This window comes from Gorilla gorilla, chromosome 10 (assembly GCF_029281585.2).
Source record: "Gorilla gorilla gorilla isolate KB3781 chromosome 10, NHGRI_mGorGor1-v2.1_pri, whole genome shotgun sequence".
NCBI classification, from domain to species: Eukaryota; Metazoa; Chordata; class Mammalia; order Primates; family Hominidae; genus Gorilla; species Gorilla gorilla.
The window spans coordinates 144,370,589-144,392,904 of record NC_073234.2 but is presented as its reverse complement, the minus strand read 5'-3'; the positions used below and the strand labels follow the sequence as shown (position 1 = coordinate 144,392,904).

The window sequence follows — 22,316 nt, the reverse complement described above, 5'->3', positions numbered from 1 at the left end:
AAACGGTGTTTAAACCTCAGAGGGTTTGATGAAGGGCCTCAGATGCCACCATAGGGGCAGAATTGGGCAGGGAGGAAGGAGGAGTATGAAGGGAGAAGAGTTCCAGGTCCCCCAACTCAAGTCAGCTGAAACAGAAGCTCCGCATTTGGTTTGGTTTTTTTTTTCCAAACATACTGCTGATGGAGTATATCATACTTCTACTGGCAGAAAATGTTAAGTGATCCGCATTTTAAATCATTATTTTATAATTTCTCCTATTTATCTTTTATTCTAATGTTAGAAAAATCCTAACAATGTAGCCATTCTCAGGCAGATTGCTTGAGCCCAGGAGTTCAAGACCAACCTGGGCGACATGGCGAAACCCCATTTCTACAAGGAATACAAAAAAAATCAGCTGGGCATGGCGGCTCATGCCTGCCTGTAGTCCCAGCTACTTGGGGGGCTGAGGCTAGAGAATCGCTTTAACCCAGGAGGCAGAGGTTGCAGTAAGCCGAGATCGCACAACCACACTCCAGCCTAGGCGACAGAGCCAGACCTTGTCTCAAAAAAGAAAAAAAAAGTAGCCATTTCATTGATTATTTTTAAGTAAATCTGAGAAATCATATTATCTCCTTCATAAACATCTCAATATGTGTCTCTTAAGGATGCAAACTTATTCTTTTAAATATATATATATATTTATCACATATAAATACACATCTATTTTGATATATTCATTCTCTATCCCTGTACATAAGTAAATAAATATTTTTAAATTCTTACCTTGACTCTGGACATAGATCTTACCCTTAGCATGCGGCTTTTGAAAGGAGGGGAGAGAGAAAAGAAAAGTACATTGGACAGTGCATGACAACTGCTTTTTAGAAATAAAATGAAGGTCATTAACAAAAAAAGCCGTCCTGGAATCATCTACACAGCTGCTCATAGACTTATTACTCTGTAAGAGCAAAGCATTACTTCTGCTTTTAATAGGTTTTGCCATTAAAAATACAGCATCTATAAGGTAAGAAGCACACACACACAAAGTCTCTTAAATGAGGCCTAATGCAATTTTGTAATTTTACACTTGCTATGTTAGTGGAGACATTACTGAAGTTCAGCCAGAGAGCATGCCAGTGCCGGCCCAGCTGATGCAGCTCCCGCCCCTGCGTGGAGGTGGAGGTTTGGGGAAGCATGTTATGGCTTATGCATCCCTGAGGGGAAGACTGCTTCCACCGCCCCCAGAAAAAAAAGAAGAAAGGAGCAGGAGGAGAAGGAGGAGCTGCCAATATGTTGGGAAACCAAAGACAGGCCCCAGGAGGCAGATCCTTCCAGGCAAGGGAGGACAGCCGGGTGGAAAGCGTCTGGTAAGGTACCTCCCTGGCACCAAGCAAAAGGCGGCCCTTGCATGACGGATATGGATATTTGTACCAAGATATCAACTTACTATTCCTTGCCATGTTTTCTGGTGGAATGTCACAAAACTACGAGAGAGAAATTGAATCCATTTCTCCAGTTCATTTTGAAACAGTGGCAGGAATATTTTTAAGGTGACGTTTAGATGGAAAGGTGGAGGCAGGAGCAGAGTGAGGCCCTCTCTGGAACGGCTGATGGAGCAAGTCCATGCCAAGGACGGTTTCTCCCAAGTGATCAAAATAGGCCGTCATTTCGGTGAAAGAGTCCAAAAATGGATGTCTTTTTGTCATGTGACCTAAGCCTGATCAATGCATGAAGTGACTGAACTAGCTAGATCCCTGGAGGTCACAGAAGACACACCCCTGTCCTTCCTCGGTGTAGGGATACAGTGTGGTCTTTAGGGTACCAGGGAGCCCTCGGCACTGCATGGGGTATGCTGGTCCACGTTGGACATTGTCCCCACTTCAATTTTATATTTTGGGACACAAGCTAAAGGTGAAGTAGCCCTGCCAAGGGCGAGACAATCAACAGGAAGAAGGAGACTGGCCCTCCCCAAGCCTGGGAAGGTTTGGTAGAGGCAGCATCCAGGCAGAAGGTGGGTGACACAGCCAGTCATGGTGGCTCACCCATATAATCCCAGCACTTTGGGAGGCCGAGGCAGGCAAATAATTTGAGGTCAGGAGGTCAAAACCAGTCTGGGCAACATGGTAAAACCCTGTCTCTACTAAAAATACAAAAATTAGCTGGGTGTGGCGGCATGCTCCTGTAATCCCAGCTGCTTGGGAGGCTGAGGCAGGACAATCACTTGAACCCGGGAGGCGGAGGTTGCAGTGAGCCAAGATTGCGCCACTGCACCCCAGACTAAGCGACAGAGTGAGACTCTGCCTGAAAAATAAAAAAAATAAAGAAGGTGGTGGGTACACAAGAGGCTCGGTATGGCGTTGGTTTTGTCCTTAGCATTGCATTTTGTATTTCACTACAGGAAGCATCTCAAGCCTCCAGAAGTCTTGCCTCTCCTCCCCACTTCATCATGCAAGCAGATATGTGTGGTATTCCAAATGCCCTTAAAATAGTAAACCTTTAAGAGAGAGTTTCAAAGACCTGTTCTCTACCAGTTAAAAAAGACATTAACTTTAATGAAAAAAAAAAAAAAAAGGCGCAACCATTGAAATTAGAAATTGCAGTTCAGAGCCCTAAACTATTCCTTGTGCTGAATTCTAATTTCCCTGGAAAGCTGGAAGAGCTGTTACTGGAGTGTAGTGGAGGCTTGGAGTGTTTCTTCCTAAAACAACCCTGTGTCCAAAACACTCACCTGGCAACATCTTGAAGATGGATGATAAAGCACTCACAATAGAACACCATGGCATTTAACTTAATATAAGTTAAGTTAATATAAGTGTTTGACAACAACAGATTCAGCATAATCCTAGATAAATATAAGGTGAGGCAACATAGAGTTTATAGTTTTTGTCACTATTTTCATCGGAAATATGCTCTGCAATTAGCAATACATAAACTCAAAATGTTCCTGTCAAGAAACTCCTTTTTCCACCAAAAAAAAAAAAAAAGAGTTAAACTTGTATCTCAGCTCTGTCAGCAGAAGGAATTGACTGAATGTGAAGATTTCTGGACTTACCTGCTGATCTTCCCACATCTCTGAGCATCATTTTTCTAAAATCATTTCAAAAGCGTTGCATAAATGGTATTTTCAGATCTCATCCAGGCAAACAGAGGAAATAAAGTTGCAGTATAAAGGAAGTCTGGACCTGAGTTATTTGTAATCATTGCAAGAAAAGAAATCTGGCAAAAGCCAATTGGCTTATATTGATTTTGAAAAACATTTTCTATATGAAAGTGTAACAAATACAAATTAGCTTATTTTGCTCAATATTTATTATTGTTCTATCTGCCTTGAAATAACATGAGTCAAAGTCCTTGTGTACGGCCTGCCTTGCACATTAGCTCATCAGTGCACACAATGGCAAACACTGAGGTGTGTCTATCAGCAACTGTTACCTCTTTGGCTCATTACTGGATATAAAAAGCCAGGATCCTATTGGATAGATACCTATAAACAGATGGACTTCTAACAGACCCAAGGACTAACTGATACCTTTTCATGCTGGAATAACATCAACCAAAGAACTTCCCATTCTTTGACTAAATATAAGCCAGAGATTCACCTTCTAAAATTAAACTTTCTGCAAATGGAAACCACAATAGATTATTTTTGAAATACAGGCACAATTTTATGCTCTACAGATGACAAAAATAATAGTTTTTGTTCTGAAATTATAATACAACTTCAGATTGTGGCTTTGTTAAAACTACTTGTAAAATGATTACAAACTGCTTAAAAGAAATGATGGCCCATACATATAAAGTTGCAAAATATATTTATGCCACAAAACACAAAGAAATTGGGCACTTTTCAAGGTCACGGTGTCTTTTTTCCTCCCTCTACTCTTTTACCTTAGAAATCTGTTATCGTGCATAAAAAAAAGAAAGTAATATTCAAAAGGCAGGCGAGGTGCGGGGAGATTCAGCCTTGCCACTGAACTCCTGCAATGGAACCAACAACACAAAGAACCATTTTTCTTTTCTTTTCTTTTCTTTTTTTACTAGGAAGTACTTTAATCATTTTTCATAGAAAAAAAATGTCCAGACACTAACACTTCACAACATTTTAACAACAAAGAAAGAGGTTTTCAAGAGTTGGGATTCTGGAATGTGAGGAAGAAGCGTTGGTGTCCTGCTTCATTATAGATGGATGGCACAGGTCAGAAATGGGAGACTAGCTGCGAAGCCAATATCAAAACCCAGTGGAATGACGCTTGGACCTATCGTGTTTGTTTATTTATTTATTTATTTATTTATTTATTTATTTATTTATTTACTTTTGAGACGGAGTCTCGCTCTGTCGCCCAGGCTGGAGTGCAGTGGCGCTATCTCGGCTCACTGCAAGCTCCGCCTCCCAGGTTCACGCCATTCTCCTGCCTCAGCCTCTTGAGCAGCTGGGACTACAGGCGCCCGCCACCGCGCCCGGCTAATTTTCTGTATTTTTAGTAGAGACAGGGTTTCACCATGTTAGCCAAGATGGTCTCGATCTCCTGACCTCGTGATCCGCCCTCCTCAGCCTCCCAAAGTGCTGGGATTACAGGCGTGAGCCACCGCGCCCAGCCTGTCGTGTTTATTTTCCTTCCTGCTGTCCTCCGTGTCCCACAGAAACGCCAGCCACCATACAGAGCCCAGCACCTAGCTGAGCTGCCAGTCTTCCGCCTTGGGTAGGAGAACAATTAAAAAAAAAAAAGAAGAAGAAAGAAGGAAAGAAAGAAAGAAGGAAAGAGGGAAAGAAGGAAAGAAAGGAAGAAAGGAAAGAAAGAAAGAAAGAGAAGGAAAGAAAGAAAGAAAGAGAAAGAAAGAGAAGGAAAGAAAGAAAGAAAGAAAGAAAGAAAGAAAGAAAGAAAGAAAGAAAGAAAGAAAGAAAGAAAAGAAAGAAAGAAAGGGAAAGAAAGAAAGAAAGAAAGAAAGAAAGAGAAAGAAAGAAAGAGAAGGAAAGAAAGAAAGAAAGAGAAAGAAAGAAAGAAAGAAAGAAAAGAAAGAAAGAAAGGGAAAGAAAGAAAGAAGGAAAGAAAAAGAAAATACCTGGGTGAGATGAGAAAGAATTGTTGAAACTAGACTGGGATAGGATTCTGTCAGGTCCAATATGGAGCAGCCATAGAGATGAAATTAACACAATCCGGCCGGGCGCGGGGACTCACACCTGTAATCCCAGCACTTTCGGAGGCTGCAGTGAGCTGAGATCGCACCACTGCACTCCAGCGTGGGGGACAGAGCAAGACTCGTCTAAAAAATAAATAGTTAAATAAATTTAAAAGAACAACCTGTGACCCTTCACAAAATAAAAGGATGAGAGTGTGGCACCCCATCTAGTGGGGCGACTCAAGAAACAGGAACATCAACAGGAAATTTCCAGAGAAGATTTTTGTTTTTTTAAACAATTAAATGTATGGAGTAAACAACTCAGAATGATTGTTCATTTTATTCAGAAGATTCCCCTACTATGCTCTGCCTTGGCAATTTAATGAATTACAAACAATACTTGTGATGGTACCACACATTTGAGCCCCGGGTCATGGAAAAAGTAAACTCAAGATCTATGCTCTGGAATGGATGCGTTTTTCATACTTCTGAGTTCCTTTCAAACTTCTCAATTCCCAGGGATCTCACATGGGGGCAAACAAACAAACAAAAAACCCACACAGACATAAAGAACATTTGCAGTTCCATCCAGAAATCTCCAATGAAGGCTCACCTTCATAGAAGCTATTAAAAATGATTAGTGGCCGGGCACGGTGGCTCACGCCTATAATCCCAGCACTTTGGGAGGCCGAGGCAGGTGGATCACAAAATCAGGAGATCAAGACCAGCCTGGCTAACATGGTGAAACCTCGTCTCTACTAAATATACAAAAAATTAGCTGGGTGTGGTGGTGGGCACCTGTAGTCCCAGCTACTCGGGAGGCTGAGGCAGGAGAATGGCGTGAACCCGGGAGGCAGAGCTTGCAGTGAGCCGAGATCACGCCACTGTGCTCCAGCCTGGGCAACAAAGCGAGACTCTGTCTCAAAAAAAAAAAAAAAAAAAAAAAAAATGATTAGCTTCCTGGGACATGATCAATCCCTGGAGCTTCTCCTGCAGAGGTGAGAGGGTTGGCACAGAAAAGAGGTAGTCTAGAGGTGAAACCCACGTGCTCAATGCATTTTTATGTTTCCAGGAGGGTGGGAACTCTAATAAAAGGTATGGTCTGTGTAGTTTCAGCTGCTGCCAAGATGACTTACCGAGGTAATCAGACATAAAGCAATGGGGCCATGCAGGAAGAGGGAGAAGTAATAAGTAGCTCAAAAGACAACATGCTTCTACTGCAGACTTTAGGGATAAGGAGACACGCAGCTCATTCCGATTAGGCCAGCGCTAACATGTGCACTGACTTGTGGAGCTCACCTGTACAGGAACTGCACTTGTGACAGCCAATGAGATCTGTCTTGCTTTCTATATTTTAATTTCCAAAAGAATTTTGATGAGTAAATGTACACAAAGTAAAATTACACTTTAGGTTTTGCCTAACACAGCAACTTCAAGAAGTTACTTTTCTTTCACAAGTGCCAAGGCAAAGTAGATAAATTAGGCCCCAGAAGGGGGTGACTCAAAGTTTCCAGAAAAAGAAAAAAGAAAAAAAAAAAAAAGAAAAACCTCACTCTAAAGATAACACCTGAAAACTTAGCCTTTGCAAAGCATATTGATGGGCCATTATGAATGGCACTGTGCTTTTTTTTGTTTGAATTTGATAACTGCTTCAAGCAATATTTACTCAAACAGGATTTTTTAAATATAGCTCATAAATAAATATTTGAGTTTAGATAATGTCCTCTTAGAATAATGCTTATTAGGAAAAGAGTGCGAAAACAGGCATGAGGGGTTTTGAGCCCAGTGGAGACCTATTAAACCATAACCATTGCTTCTCCTGGTAGAAGCGTCCACTAAGACACACATTTAATTTGTTCGTGGGTGTTTTTTTCTTTTTGGTGAAATTTTTACATTTTCTGGCGAAATTCTGATGAATTTAGACAAAGCGCTGTAAACGTGGACTAGAACTACAAGTACTCAAGTTTGCATCCTGAATATCTATTACATATTGTAGCAAGAGATCAAAATCCTGCATAAAATATTTTCAAACTTCCCACAACATATATTTCAGGATCAGAAATGTGAACTGAATCAAATTCTTGAAAATGTCAAATCAATATTATAATATCAGAAACTGGCCAGCACAGACGCTCACGCCTGTAATTCTAGCATTTTAGGAGGTTGACGTAGAACTACTTGAGGCCAGGAGTTCAAGAGTAGCCTGGGCAACACAGTGAGACCTTATCTCCACAAAAAAAAAGTCAAAATTTCAGCCAGGTGTGGCGGCATGGGCCTGTACTCCCAGCTACCCAGGAGGCTGAGGGGAGAGGATCGTCTGAGCCCACGAGTTTGAGGCTGCAGTGAGCCACGATCATGCCACTGCACTCCGTCCAGCCTGGGCAACAGAGTGAGACTCCTTTAATAAAGAAAAAAAAAAAAAAACACTTAAAAGATATATTATAATATCACAAACCAACATAGTAATGCCATCCCAAAACATGACCTACGTTGATCACGCGTGCTAGGCATTAACAGCCTAGCATGCTGACCTGGTGAGGAGCCCACTAGGATTGTATATTTTACAAAGTAGGTACAATGTCAAATTAAGGCTGATATAAACAACACTAAAAAATAATGACTTGAGCATAAACAAAGGCATTTCAAATTAAAAGAGATAAAACCGTCTTTATTGAAATCCAATCAAACTAACTTGTGAAGGTCAGCCAGAGATAAACCCAGCTCCCAAGACAACATTTCCATAAGAGCAGCCCTGGGGGCTGAAGTTCACTCACCGATTACAAACTAACCCTCACTGGGCACATGTCCATTTGTGTGTCCTCCAGGATCAGATATCGTGTGAGTAAGTTTCAGAAATCCTGAAACAGAGCTGCCCTGAGCACACAGCAGCCCTCACCACACGTGGCCACGTGGCTGATCCAGGGCACGTGTAAGGCCCTGTTTGAATTAAGATGTGCTGTGAGTGTAAAATACACACCAGATTTCAAAGACTTCACACAAAAAAAGGTAAAATATGATGTCACTAGTAACTTTCATATTGATGACATATAGTGGGTGTGTACTAGGAAATTCGGCCTTGACCAAACAGAGGCATGACCTGCACCCTTAGCTTCTGGGAAACGGCGTAAGTGGTGTAATACCTGACAGCTGAGTGTTTGTTTAGGGTGGGAAATGGGCCAGGCGCAGTGGCTCATGCCTGTAATCCCAGCCTTTTGGGAGGATGAGGTGGGCAGATCACTTGAGGTCAGGAGTTCGAGACCAGCCTGGCCAACATTGTGAAACCCAGTCTCTATTAAAAATACAAAAATTAGCCAGGCATAGTGGCAGTCGCCTGTAATCCCAGCACTTTGGGAGGCCGAGGCAGGTGGATCGCCTGAGGTTGGGAATTCAAGACCAGCCTGGCCAACATGGTGAAACCCCATCTCTATTGAAAATACAGAAATTAGCTGGGTGTGGTGGTAGGCATCTGTAATCCCAGCTACTTGGGAAGCTGAGGCAGGAGAACCGCTTGAATCCGGGAGCCGTAGGTTGCAGTGAGCCGAGATCGCACTACTGCACTCCAGCATGGGCAACAGAGAAAGACTCTGTCTCAAAAAAAAAAAAAAAAAAAAAAAAGACTGTTTTCATGCTTTAACTATCACCTGGACACCAGTGACTCACATGGCTGTGTCCCCAACTGTGCCCTCCTCTGAGGACAGTCCTACATTCTCAGCTCTATTCTGGATATTTACCCGAGTCCAATATTTGTCGCTAAGTCAATACATCCAGAACCAAATGATTCAGTTCCTCTCTTTTTCCCCCTCCAAATTCTATTCCTGGATTTCTTCCAAACTGTATTGATAAAAATGTTAGGTTGTATGAATACTCTTAAACCCCTCTTTATTTCTTCCTTACTGACTGTGGTCTGCCAATACAAAAGTTACCTGTACCATGGTGTTTATGTTTTTTAAAAAAAGTCTTTATCAAAGTACATTTGCAGGTAAAATGGCACATAATTATAGGTGAAATGGCATGATATTGGTAATTTTTCAAATTATTCTAGAAAACATTGTATGTGTGTGTGTGAGTGTAGGTGTGTGTGTGTATTCAGGAGGAAGTAGAGTAAATAAGAATTGAGGAACAATAAACTGGGTCATGGGCACATAAAGGGCCCACTCTACTATTCTTGCTACTTCTATGTATGCCTGAAAATTTCTTTAATTAAAAGTTCTGGCTGGGCACAGTGGCTCATGCCTGTATCCCAGCACTTTGGGAGGCCAAGGCGGGCGGATCACATGGTCAGGAGTTCGAGACCAGCCTGGCCAACATGGTGAAACCCCGTCTCTACCAAAAATACAAAAATTAGCTGGGCATGATGGCGGGAGCCTGTAATCCCAGCTACTCAGGAGGCTGAGGCAGGAGAATAGCTTGAACTTAGGAGGCAGAGGTTGCAGTGAGCTGAGATTGCGCCACTGTACTTCACCTTGGGTGACAGAGCAAGATTCCATCTCAAAAAATAAAAATAAAAATATTTTAAAAAACCAAAAGGTTCTAAAGGAGGAGTCATTCCTAATCAATCAATTTAAAGGATATTCACCGGGCCTGAGACAGTATACTATTCTCCAGGGATGCACGAGTGACTACCTCATGTCCCTTTCTCAAGAAGCTCACCACTTGAGAAGCACGGGGAAGAAAGTAAAACATGTTATACTCATTAGAGACAAGCACGAAGTATGGCAGATGGTTACAGAGGCCATCAATTCTCCCCCTCCCTGCATCCATGCCCTTGCAAGGCAGCATTAAAGATCCTCTCATTATGAGGTGGGGACCGTATCTCCACCCGCTGAGTTGCTTTGGTCAATGGGAAGGAGGCAAGCTTATCACAGGCAGAGGCCCGGAATGTGCTTGTGAGTTGAGGCCCATTCTCTCTTCCTGCTGAGCCTAAAACAGGATGACAGACCCCATGGAGACAGGCCTCAGGGGTCCCCACCATCCCAGCTAAGGTCCAGGCATGGAAGTGAGGCCACCCTGCATGCTTAAGGCAACTGGTTTGTTAAGCAGCAAAAGGTAACTGACAGAGGAAGGGAACTCATCTATGCCAATTCTGGAGGGTCAAGGAAGGATCTATGGTGGAGGATGATATTGAAAGCTGACAAGTTAGAGAAAAGGGCAATGAATTCATGGAAAAGGAGCATGCTTCCACAGGTAAAATATTTCTTTCTTTTTTTTTTTTTTTTTGAGACGGAGTCTTGCAGTGGCGCCATCTCTGTTCACTTCAACCTCGGCCTCCTGGGTTCAAGCAATTCTCTTGCCTCAGCCTCCTGAGTAGCTGGGACTACAGGTGCACACCACCATGCCCAGCTAATTTTTTGTATTTTCAGTAGAGACAGGGTTTCGTCATGTTGGCCAGGCTGGTCTTGAACTCTTGACCTCAGGTGATCCGCCCACCTCAGCCTCCCAAAGTGTTGGGATTACAGGTTGAGCCACTGCGCCTGGCAATTATTTCTTTAATGTCTGTCTTAACCAACACAGTTGGGTTCCCACGTTTGCTGTTTCATTTAATTTGTTGCAATATGTTGTTTTGGTTGAGGTCTATAAAGAAAATCCTGCCTCCTGCAGACAGGTAGTAGGAAAAGAAAGAGTATTTTAATGGCCTTTCCGATCACTGTAGGCATTGTTCTTGGACACTGCACCCAAACTCAGCAAGTGGCAATTTCTTAAAGTTTAGCTGCATCAGGGAACTTTTCTTTTTTTCTTTCTTTTTTTTTTTTTTTTGAGACAGAATTTTTGCTCTTGTTGCCCAGGCCGGAGTGCAATGGTACATTCTCGGCTCACTGCAACCTCCACCTTCTGGGTTCAAGCGATTCTCCTGCCTCAGCCTCCCGAAAGTAGCTGGGATTACAGGCACGCACCACCATGCCTGGCTAATTTTGTATTTTTAGTAGAGTCGGGGTTTCTCCATGTTGGTTAGGCTGGTCTCGAACTCCTGACCTCAGGTGATCCACCCACCTCGGCCTCCCAAAGTGCTGGGATTACAGGCATGAGCCACTGTGCCTGGCCGAACTTTTCATACTCAGTTATATTAAAGTCCATTGGTCTACCTGGTACTATGAACTGATCTTTCATCTGTACTTGATTCTACAGGTCACATATTGATCATTTAAAACCTACTGGTTCACTGAGTCATGGAGATCTTTCAAATGTTTAAACGTTTCATTATACAACATCCAAAAAAGTCAGATTTGTTAGTAGAGCCACCAATTTCATCAGGAAAGCCTTCAGATATTGGGAAACTGACAATGTCATGCTGGCTTTCCAAAATTCTAATTTTTACTTGAAAATTCAAATTTGGCCACACATAGTGGCTCATGCCTGTCATCCCAGCACTTTGGGAGGCCGAGGCGGGAGGACGGCTTGAGCCCAGGTGTTCGAGGCTCCAGTGAGCCATGATTGCACCACTGCAATCTAGCCTGGGTAACAGAATGAGAGCCCGTCCCAAAAAAAATAATAATAATAATAAAAAAAGAGGGACCAGGCATGGTGGCTCACGCCTGTAATCCCATCACTTTGGGAGGCCAAGGTGGGTGGATCACAAGGTCAGGAGTTCGAGACCAGCCTGGCGAACATGGTGAAACCCCATCTCTATTCAAAATACAGAAATTAGCTGGGTGTGGTGGTAGGCATCTGTAATCCCAGCTACTTGGGAAGCTGAGGCAGGAGAATCGCTTGAATCCGGGAGCCGTAGGTTGCAGTGAGCCGAGATCGCACTACTGCACTCCAGCATGGGCAACAGAGAAAGACTCTGTCTCAAAAAAAAAAAAAAAAAAAAAAAGACTGTTTTCATGCTTTAACCATCACCTGGACACCAGTGACTCACATGGCTGTGTCCCCAACTGTGCCCTCCTCTGAGGACAGTCCTACATTCTCAGCTCTATTCTGGATATTTACCAGAGTCCAATATTTGTTGCTAAGTCAATACATCCAGAACCAAATGATTCAGTTCCTCTCTTTTTCCCCCTCCAAATTCTATTCCTGGATTTCTTCCAAACTGTATTGATAAAAATGTTAGGTTGTATGAATACTCTTAAACCCCTCTTTATTTCTTCCTTACTGACTGTGGTCTGCCAATACAAAAGTTACCTGTACCATGGTGTTTATGTTTTTTAAAAAAAGTCTTTATCAAAGTACATTTGCAGGTAAAATGGCACATAATTATAGGTGAAATGGCATGATATTGGTAATTTTTCAAATTATTCTAGAAAACATTGTATGTGTGTGTGTGAGTGTAGGTGTGTGTGTGTATTCAGGAGGAAGTAGAGTAAATAAGAATTGAGGAACAATAAACTGGGTCATGGGCACATAAAGGGCTCACTCTACTATTCTTGCTACTTCTATGTATGCCTGAAAATTTCTTTAATTAAAAGTTCTGGCCGGGCACAGTGGCTCATGCCTGTATCCCAGCACTTTGGGAGGCCAAGGCGGGCGGATCACATGGTCAGGAGTTCGAGACCAGCCTGGCCAACATGGTGAAACCTCGTCTCTACCAAAAATACAAAAATTAGCTGGGCATGATGGCGGGAGCCTGTAATCCCAGCTACTCAGGAGGCTGAGGCAGGAGAATAGCTTGAACTTAGGAGGCAGAGGTTGCAGTGAGCTGAGATTGCACTACTGTACTTCACCTTGGGTGACAGAGCAAGATTCCATCTCAAAAAATAAAAATAAAAATATTTAAAAAAACCAAAAGGTTCTAAAGGAGGAGTCATTCCTAATCAATCAATTTAAAGGATATTCACCGGGCCTGAGACAGTATACTATTCTCCAGGGATGCACGAGTGACTACCTCATGTCCCTTTCTCAAGAAGCTCACCACTTGAGAAGCACGGGGAAGAAAGTAAAACATGTTATACTCATTAGAGACAAGCACGAAGTATGGCAGATGGTTACAGAGGCCATCAATTCTCCCCCTCCCTGCATCCGTGCCCTTGTAAGGCAGCATTAAAGATCCTCTCATTATGAGGTGGGGACCGTATCTCCACCCGCTGAGTTGCTTTGGTCAATGGGAAGGAGGCAAGCTTATCACAGGCAGAGGCCTGGAATGTGCTTGTGAGTTGAGGCCCGTTCTCTCTTCCTGCTGAGCCTAAAACAGGATGACAGACCCCATGGAGACAGGCCTCAGGGGTCCCCACCATCCCAGCTAAGGTCCAGGCATGGAAGTGAGGCCACCCTGCATGTTTAAGGCAACTGGTTTGTTAAGCAGCAAAAGGTAACTGACAGAGGAAGGGAACTCATCTATGCCAATTCTGGAGGGTCAAGGAAGGATCTATGGTGGAGGATGATATTGAAAGCTGACAAGTTAGAGAAAAGGGCAATGAATTCATGGAAAAGGAGCATGCTTCCACAGGTAAAATATTTCTTTCTTTTTTTTTTTTTTGAGACGGAGTCTTGCAGTGGCGCCATCTCTGTTCACTTCAACCTCGGCCTCCTGGGTTCAAGCAATTCTCTTGCCTCAGCCTCCTGAGTAGCTGGGACTACAGGTGCACACCACCATGCCCAGCTAATTTTTTGTATTTTCAGTAGAGACAGGGTTTCGTCATGTTGGCCAGGCTGGTCTTGAACTCTTGACCTCAGGTGATCCGCCCACCTCAGCCTCCCAAAGTGTTGGGATTACAGGTTGAGCCACTGCGCCTGGCAATTATTTCTTTAATGTCTGTCTTAACCAACACAGTTGGGTTCCCACGTTTGCTGTTTCATTTAATTTGTTGCAATATGTTGTTTTGGTTGAGGTCTATAAAGAAAATCCTGCCTCCTGCAGACAGGTAGTAGGAAAAGAAAGAGTATTTTAATGGCCTTTCCGATCACTGTAGGCATTGTTCTTGGACACTGCACCCAAACTCGGCAAGTGGCAATTTCTTAAAGTTTAGCTGCATCAGGGAACTTTTCTTTTTTTCTTTCTTTTTTTTTTTTTTTGAGACAGAATTTTTGCTCTTGTTGCCCAGGCTGGAGTGCAATGGTACATTCTCGGCTCACTGCAACCTCCACCTTCTGGGTTCAAGCGATTCTCCTGCCTCAGCCTCCCGAAAGTAGCTGGGATTACAGGCACGCACCACCATGCCTGGCTAATTTTGTATTTTTAGTAGAGTCGGGGTTTCTCCATGTTGGTTAGGCTGGTCTCGAACTCCTGACCTCAGGTGATCCACCCACCTCGGCCTCCCAAAGTGCTGGGATTACAGGCATGAGCCACTGTGCCTGGCCGAACTTTTCATACTCAGTTATATTAAAGTCCATTGGTCTACCTGGTACTATGAACTGATCTTTCATCTGTACTTGATTCTACAGGTCACATATTGATCATTTAAAACCTACTGGTTCACTGAGTCATGGAGATCTTTCAAATGTTTAAACGTTTCATTATACAACATCCAAAAAAGTCAGATTTGTTAGTAGAGCCACCAATTTCATCAGGAAAGCCTTCAGATATTGGGAAACTGACAATGTCATGCTGGCTTTCCAAAATTCTAATTTTTACTTGAAAATTCAAATTTGGCCACACATAGTGGCTCATGCCTGTCATCCCAGCACTTTGGGAGGCCGAGGCGGGAGGACGGCTTGAGCCCAGGTGTTCGAGGCTCCAGTGAGCCATGATTGCACCACTGCAATCTAGCCTGGGTAACAGAATGAGAGCCCGTCCCCCAAAAAATAATAATAATAATAAAAAAAGAGGGACCAGGCATGGTGGCTCACGCCTGTAATCCCATCACTTTGGGAGGCCAAGGTGGGTGGATCACAAGGTCAGGAGTTCGAGACCAGCCTGGCCAACATGGTGAAACCCCGTTTCTACTAAAAATGCAAAAATTAGCAGGGCGTGGTGGTGGGCACCTGTAATCCCAGCTACTTGAGAGGCTGAGGTAGGAGAATAGCTTGAAACCGGGAGGCAGAGGTTGCAGTGAGCCGAGATCACGCCACTGCACTCCAGCCTGGGCGACAGAGTGAGACTCCATCTCAGAAAAAAAAAAAAAAATGAGAGAGAGAGAGAGAAAAGGTCAGGCATGGTGGCTCACGCCTGTAATCCTAGCACTTTGGGAGGCCGAGGAGGGCAGATCACTTGAGGTCAGGAGTTCAAGACCAGCCTGGCCAACAAGGCAAAACCCCATCTCTACTAAAAAAAAAATAACAACATGTATTCAAAAGTTAATATTTGAAAAGCTAATAATTTGTATTTCTTCATCAAGGACATTTTTAAGTGAAACTGGCTTAAGTGTGTGGCAGTGACTAATCAGCGAATATTAGCACAGATGGGGCCACTGCCTTCATTAGTATTAAGGCAGCTGCATTTTACTCATCACTGCATTTTAAACCATGAGAAAAGCCAAAAGAAAAGGCTTTGCATTATTATTTAGAAAAAGCTTGACTTGGCGGAGGCCCTGAAAGAGTCCCAGGGAATCTCAGAGGTCCAGGGACCCCATTTTGGTAACCACTGGTTTGAAAACTACCTTAAGAAGGCAGATAGATAGTCCAACAGGTAGGCCAGGTGCAGTGGCTCACACCTGTAGCCCCAACACTTTGGGAGGCTGAGGTGGGTGGATCACTTGAGGTCAGGCATTTGAGACCAGCCTGGCCAACATGGTAAAACCACGTCTCTACTAAAAATACAAAAATTAGCCGGGTGTGGTGGCACATGCCTGTCATCCCAGCTACTCAGGAGGCTGAGGCAACAGAATCGCTTGAACCTGGGGGGCAGAGGTTGCAGTGAGCTGATATAGCACCATTACACTCTAGCCTGGGTGACAGAGTGAGACTCTGTCTCAAAAAAAAAAAAAAAAGTTAGGTATTACAATAAAACTGGAAACCAGGATGCCTGTTGGGTTTTCTAATACTGAGATTGACAAGTCATTAAATTGCACTAGGAAATACAACCTCCATGCTCTGCCTGGGAAAAGTCTGATATAAAGAGTAAGACTATGGGCAGTCAGGGCATGTGCAACTTCACATTCACATATGTCTAGCATCCCGAGCTTTCGGAAGAGACCACAGATGACTGGGTTCTGCCCTTGTCCCAACGCAGCAGTTTCCAAGTACCACCATTTTGCGAATTGCAATTCCATAAAGAATGGGCAGAGCCTGCAAATGATCAGGGCATAAGCCCTGTTCCTTGATCCTCCCAACCAACAGGAATAACGCCTGCAAATGATCAGGGCATGCACATTGTGCACAGCTGATGAACGCTGGTGGAGCAGGCTCAATGCAGTTCCCACCGCCAGAGACAGCAGCCTCGCCCCCCAAAGGGAAACTGACCTTTGGTTTTTTTCTTTAGTTTTGCAGGCATCAGCTCTACGGTGCGTTCACATAGCTCCTTACTGAGAATTCAGTTAAGCTCCCACCAGCTCATACACCAGCCCTCTAAGTCATCATGAATACAAAGTCAATAAATGAACTAACTTGTGGATCTACAAACTCTTGACTGTTTAAAGCTCTTCTAATAAACGGTCCCACCCAGGAAACTACCTCTGTCACCTAAGAGATTGTTACTCTCATGTATACAAGGTTGCTGCAACATTTATAGTGCAGCTGATAAATCACCCGATCTGAGAACATAGAAAGAAAACAGGGCCAGGTTCGGTGGCTCACGCCTGTAATCCCAGCACTTTGGGAGGCTGAGGCGGGCAGATCATTTGAGGTCAGTAGTTCGAGACCAGCCTGACCAACATGGTGAAATCCCATCTCTACTAAAAATACAAAAAAATTAGCTGGGTATGGTGGTGTGCACCTGAAATCCCAGCTACTCAGGAGGCTCAGGCAGGAGAATTGCTTGAACCCGGGAGGTGGAAGTTGCAGTGAGCTGAGATCACGCCATTGCACTCCAGCCTAGGTGACAGAGCAAGACTCCGTCTCAAAAAAAAACAACAACAACAACAACAAAACAACAACAACAACAGACAACCATTACTGGGCTACTTTTGTCGTTCAATAACAACATCAAAAAATATCAGGGACGTTTTAGGTGCATCTACACATACAAAATCAATCTATGGGAAACATAATACACTATTGTGGCCGCAACAGGCACCGTCCATGGGAACACTGTCAGCTCAGTAAGGCTGCCTTCCAGTTCTCGAATTCTGCAATTTCATCAGCACAACCAAAATAACAACACGAGATAAACACATACCCACTGCGCTTGTGCCATTTCCTTCATTGACTCTGTGAAAGCGACAGCAAATCTAGTAAATGAACAAAAATAATAGAAACAATTAGGCCAGAATTCAATTAAAAGAACTATGAAACAGCTCTTTGGAACAAATTATGAGAGACAACGTGAGACACTAAATTTAAAACGCAATCAATCTTTATTACTTGTGGTCATTGGCCATTAGGTTTAATCTCAACTCACATCAAAAAAAAGTTTTATATGCAAGAAGTAAACCAAACGAAGCTCAAAACTCCTATTTTTTCTCTTCCTTCCACGCAAGTTCACAGAGGCAGGGATAAAATCAAAAGCGAGAAATCAAGATGCAGGAGAGAAGCAAGGAACTTGCTTGGTTAATCCACCCTGACCATTCAAGGGCAGCCTGTCCACTCCACTAGCTCTGCCAAGGGAAGACTATGGGGACACAATCACAATTTACTGAATGCACATGGGTGCTCAGTGTTATCATCTCCCTCCTTTCAATTGCTTCTTTAGGAAATGCACAAGGGATCTCAAAACTAAGAAAACAAGGTAATCTATTTATTAACATTATGTTTGCCATGAAGTGCAGGAATATTAAGAGATACTTTTTCATGGAAATGTGGAGCACATTCTTAGATGGGAAGCTCCAATACTATCAAAACGTCCATTTTTACCAAATTACGTGACAAAATCAATAATTCAAATAAAATCCAGAAGTGGATTTCTATTGAAATTTGACAAAATAATTTTAAAGTTTACCTATACATATAATTGGGTGACAAACAATCAGAAAATTTTGATAAAGAATTCAGGCCAGGCACAGTAGCTCACACTTGTAATCCCAATACTTTGGGAGGCTGAGGCAGGAAGATCACTTGAGCCCAGGCATTCAAGACCAGCCTGGGCAACATAGGGAGACCCCCGTCTCTACAGGAAACATTTTTGTAATTAGCTGGGCATAGTTGAGCACACCTGTAGTCCCAGCTACTCAGGAGGCTGAGGCAGGAGGATCGCTTGAGCCTGGGATGTCAAGGCTGCAGTGAGCCATGATTGTGCCACTGCACTCCAGCTTGGGTGACAGAGGAAGAAGAAAGAAGAAAGGAAGAAGGAAAAGGAAGAAGAAGGAGGAGGAGGAGGAGGAAGAAAAGGAAGAGGAAGGAGAAGAAGAATTCAAAGATGAGATGTATATTAACAGATATCAAAACATATTAAAAATATAACAATTAAAACAGTGTTGGCAGTGAAAAAAAGATAGAAAGATCAAAACCAAATACAAGGCCAGAAACAGACCCAAATACATTTAAGAATTTGACATAGCATAGGCCAGGCCTGGTGGCTCACACCTGTAATCCCAGCACTTTGGGAGTCCAAGGCAGGCGGATCACAAGGTCAGGAGATCGAGACTATCCTGGCTAACACGGTGAAACCCCGTCTCTACTAAAAATACAAAAAATTAGCCAGGCGTGGTGGCGTGCGCCTGTAGTCCCAGCTACTCAGGAGGCTGAGGCAGGAGGATGGCGTGAACCCAGGAGGTGGAGCTTGCAGTGAGCCGAGATCATGCCACTGCACTCCAGCCTGGGCGACAGAGTGAGACTCTGTCTCAAAAAAAGAAAAAAAAAGAATTTGACATAGCATAAAGTTAGAGAAGTGGTTAAATACATGGAAAAAGTTAGTTTCCTACCTTATATCACATATCTAAAAAGGTGGTTCAGGAGCTAAGTAAAAAAAGGTAAGACTACAAGAGAAGTCTGGAATGATATAAGTGAACAAGCAACTGGCCTCAGCCTGGGAAAGGTTTTCTGAGTATAAAAAGCTATGACATTATTGGATACCACAGGGAGGGTATGAAAAGGAGAAAGAAAAAAGCTATGAAATTAATTCTAAAGATAAAAAAGCTTTGATTATATTAAAATTTAAAAACTACTGAAATACCACAAATTAAAACAAAAATTACAATTTGGAAGAAACATGTGCAATTGACATGGAGAAAAGAGGAATAATATCCTTACTCAAGAGCTCTTCAAAATTAACAAGGAAGCCAAACATCCCAAGGGGCAAAAAGGGATGGGAAAAATGGGACATTAACATGAGAGCAAATATAAGGGTCCATAAAATGTCAGGAAAAGTGAAATTTCTCTAATAACAAAATAAATCCAATTGGAACAATAGGAAAGAATCGCATCACATATAAGATTGGCAGATTTAAAAATAAAAATGCCCAATGTTGACAAACGTGAGAAAATGAAAACATACACCCCCTTGGTGAATTAAAATGCAAATATTCTTTCTGAAGAGAAATTTGAGAAACTGCATCAATATATTCACATGTTCGTAGCGTTAGACCTTGCAATTCTACCTCTATGAATTCAACCCAAAGATACAATCGGACAAGTACACAAAGACAGAAACAGATTTTTCCCTGTGGTGTTGTTTATAATAAAGATATAAATGCCCAATCTCAAAGAATCGTTTACAGAATTTATGATAGAATTCAATGCAGCCATTAAAACCATGTTTGGCACCTTAAAATTATCAAAACTGTAGCTGGGCATGGTGGTGCATGCCTGTAATCCCAGCTACTCGGTACGCTGAGGCAGGGGGATCGCTTGAACCTGGGAGGCGGAGGTTGCAGTGAGCCAAGATCATGCCACTGCACTCCAGCCTGGCGACAGAGCAAGACTCTGTCTCAAAAAAAAAAAAAAAAATAGTATGTGTCATTCAGCCCAAATTTTCAAAAATAACAACAATGAAAATATAGTCACAGACATACAAATGTAAGTAATTAAAAGATCACCTACCAAAAACCTAGTCATGGTTAAAGCACACATGAAGTACAAAAAAAAAATTGGTAATTTGCTTTTCCCTGGCTTCTTCAGTACTTTTCAAAATTTCTACATTGCATTGGGACAGCCATTTTTTTTAGTTAGAAAATTCTTAACAAAATATTTTATAAAGTCAGGACTTACAATCCTTCAAGACTTCCTGTAGATAATATGTATCCTCCTATCTTTCTCCCACATCATTATTTTCTCCTCTACTCATTATAAAAACTACTCTCTTAATCCCACAGTCTCTGCTTCAATTATTGTCCTTTTTCTCTTTTCTCCTTGACAAAAAAAGCCCTGGTGTTACCTTGACTCAACACCTCCAATGCCTCTCTTCTCATTTAAACCACTCCAGGCAGCTCCCCTGACTGCACCATTGAAACTGTGCTCAAGGTCACTAAAGACCTCCATGTTGGTAAGCTGAATGGTCCAGTCCTCAGTCTTCATCTTACTTAACCTATCAATAACAACAGGCACATACACTCTCTCCTTCCTCCTTGAAATGCTTCTTCATTGGTTTCCACCATACCATTCCATTTCATCGAACTGGCCACTCAATCTCAGTCTCACTAATTCCTCTCTCTGATTTCTCAAAAATGGGCTGCTCCAAGACTCAGTTCTTGGGCTTCTCTTCTCTATCTGCACTTACTCCTTTGGTGATCTCACCAGTTTCCAGGTTTCAATAGCATCTGTAAGGCCGGAAGCGGTGGTTCACGCCTGTAATCTCAGCACTTTGGGAGGCCGAGGCGGGAGGATCACCTGAGGTTGGGAGTTTGAGAGACCAGCCTGACCAACATTGAGAAACCCCGTTCTCTACTAAAATTACAAAATTAGCCCGGCGTGGTGGTGCATGCCTGTAATCCCAGCTACTCAGAAGGCTGAGGCAGGAGAATAGCTTGAACCCAGGAGGCGGAGGTTGCGATAAGTCAAGATTGTGCCATTGCACTCCAGCCTGGGTGACAGAGCGAGACTCTGCCTCAAAAAAAAAAAAAAAAAAAAAAATAGCTTCTGTATATTGACCAACAAACTCCCGACCCCTCCCCTAACTTGCCCAGACTTCTACCTACTTCACACCTCCATTCAGATGCCTAATACAAACCCTAAGCTTCATACCAATGTCAAATAATGAGAACCATACTTCTAGTGATGAAATAAAAATACATATAGTTGTATATGTGCATATATACATACATACATTTCCAAGCTCTAAGAGGGCTTACAAGAAAGGACACTGAGTAAGCAATAAGCACAGATCTTAGTTTCTAAATAATATTCTCTAAAAAGACAAAAAAATTATAAAGGAACCAGGACTCCTTTGAGAAATAGCGATTTCCAGAAGTAGGACAAGGTAGACAGGAGATGAATCAGGGACATTTTACAATGCCAGAAAGTAGAAAAGTGCTCAGAAAACGATGAATGATGACAGCATGTCAAAAGAACACAGGCATCAGCTCAAAGCATCTCCCGTGGGCAAATCTGGGGCAATTTGAGCAACCGAATAAACAAAAATAGTAACAGACAACCTGTAAAGGGAAATAAAATAAATATCTATGAGTCCATGTTATATATATATATATATATATATATATATATATATATAATTTTTTTATATATTTATTTATTATTTATTTTGAGATGGAGTCTTGCTCTGTTACCCAGGTTGGAGTGCAGTGGCGCAGTCTCAGTTCACTGTAACCTCCGCCTCCTGGGTTCAAGCAACTCTCCTGCCTCAGCCTCCTGAGTAGCTAGGATTACAGGCACGCACCACCATGCCCGGCTAATTTTTTTTTCTGTATTTTTAGTAGAGATGAGGGTTCACCATGTTGGCCAGGCTGGTCTCGAACTCCTGGCCTCAAGTGATCCACCCAACTCAGCCTCCCAAAGTGCTGGGATTACAGCCATGAGCCACCATGCCCGGCCCCCACGAGTCCATACTGAATAACAAATAAATAATCAAATAAGTAAATGGGATCAAAGAGGAAAGTCTTCCGTAAGGTAGAATTCCAGTTAATAAACAAGACGCAGTGCAAATGGAAAAATCACCGTCAGGCAAACACCACAGGAATAATTACTGCAGATGAGAACCAGGAAAGGATGATTCCCTCCCTGCAGCAGGACCGAAAAATGGCAGATTCTTCCTCCAGAAGGCCCCGCTTCCCCTGCCTGTGTCTGCCCCGAGCTTTCCTTTCTGCCTCCTCTACAACCCTGTCACCAGTCGAGGCACATTCCATCACAGGTCCCCTACTGAA

General features: G+C 42.8%; 1 protein-coding gene across 5 annotated transcripts in view; it reads right to left on the bottom strand.

The window, feature by feature from the left end:
- The window catches only part of GLT1D1 (glycosyltransferase 1 domain containing 1), a 137,388-nt gene that overhangs the window by 74,421 nt on the left and 40,651 nt on the right, over window positions 1-22,316 (bottom strand). For 2 of the 5 annotated variants that reach the window (XM_063694492.1, XM_063694493.1), the window contains 3 exons: window positions 17,243-17,294; window positions 6,397-6,444; window positions 763-799 (listed from right to left, as the gene is read on the bottom strand). In XM_063694492.1, the coding sequence (XP_063550562.1) occupies window positions 763-799; window positions 6,397-6,444; window positions 17,243-17,294 (137 nt within the window). The remainder of the gene's footprint in view (window positions 1-762; window positions 800-6,396; window positions 6,445-17,242; window positions 17,295-22,316) is intronic. The other 3 variants (XM_004054154.5, XM_019039305.4, XM_055359201.2) reach the window with 2 other exon arrangements.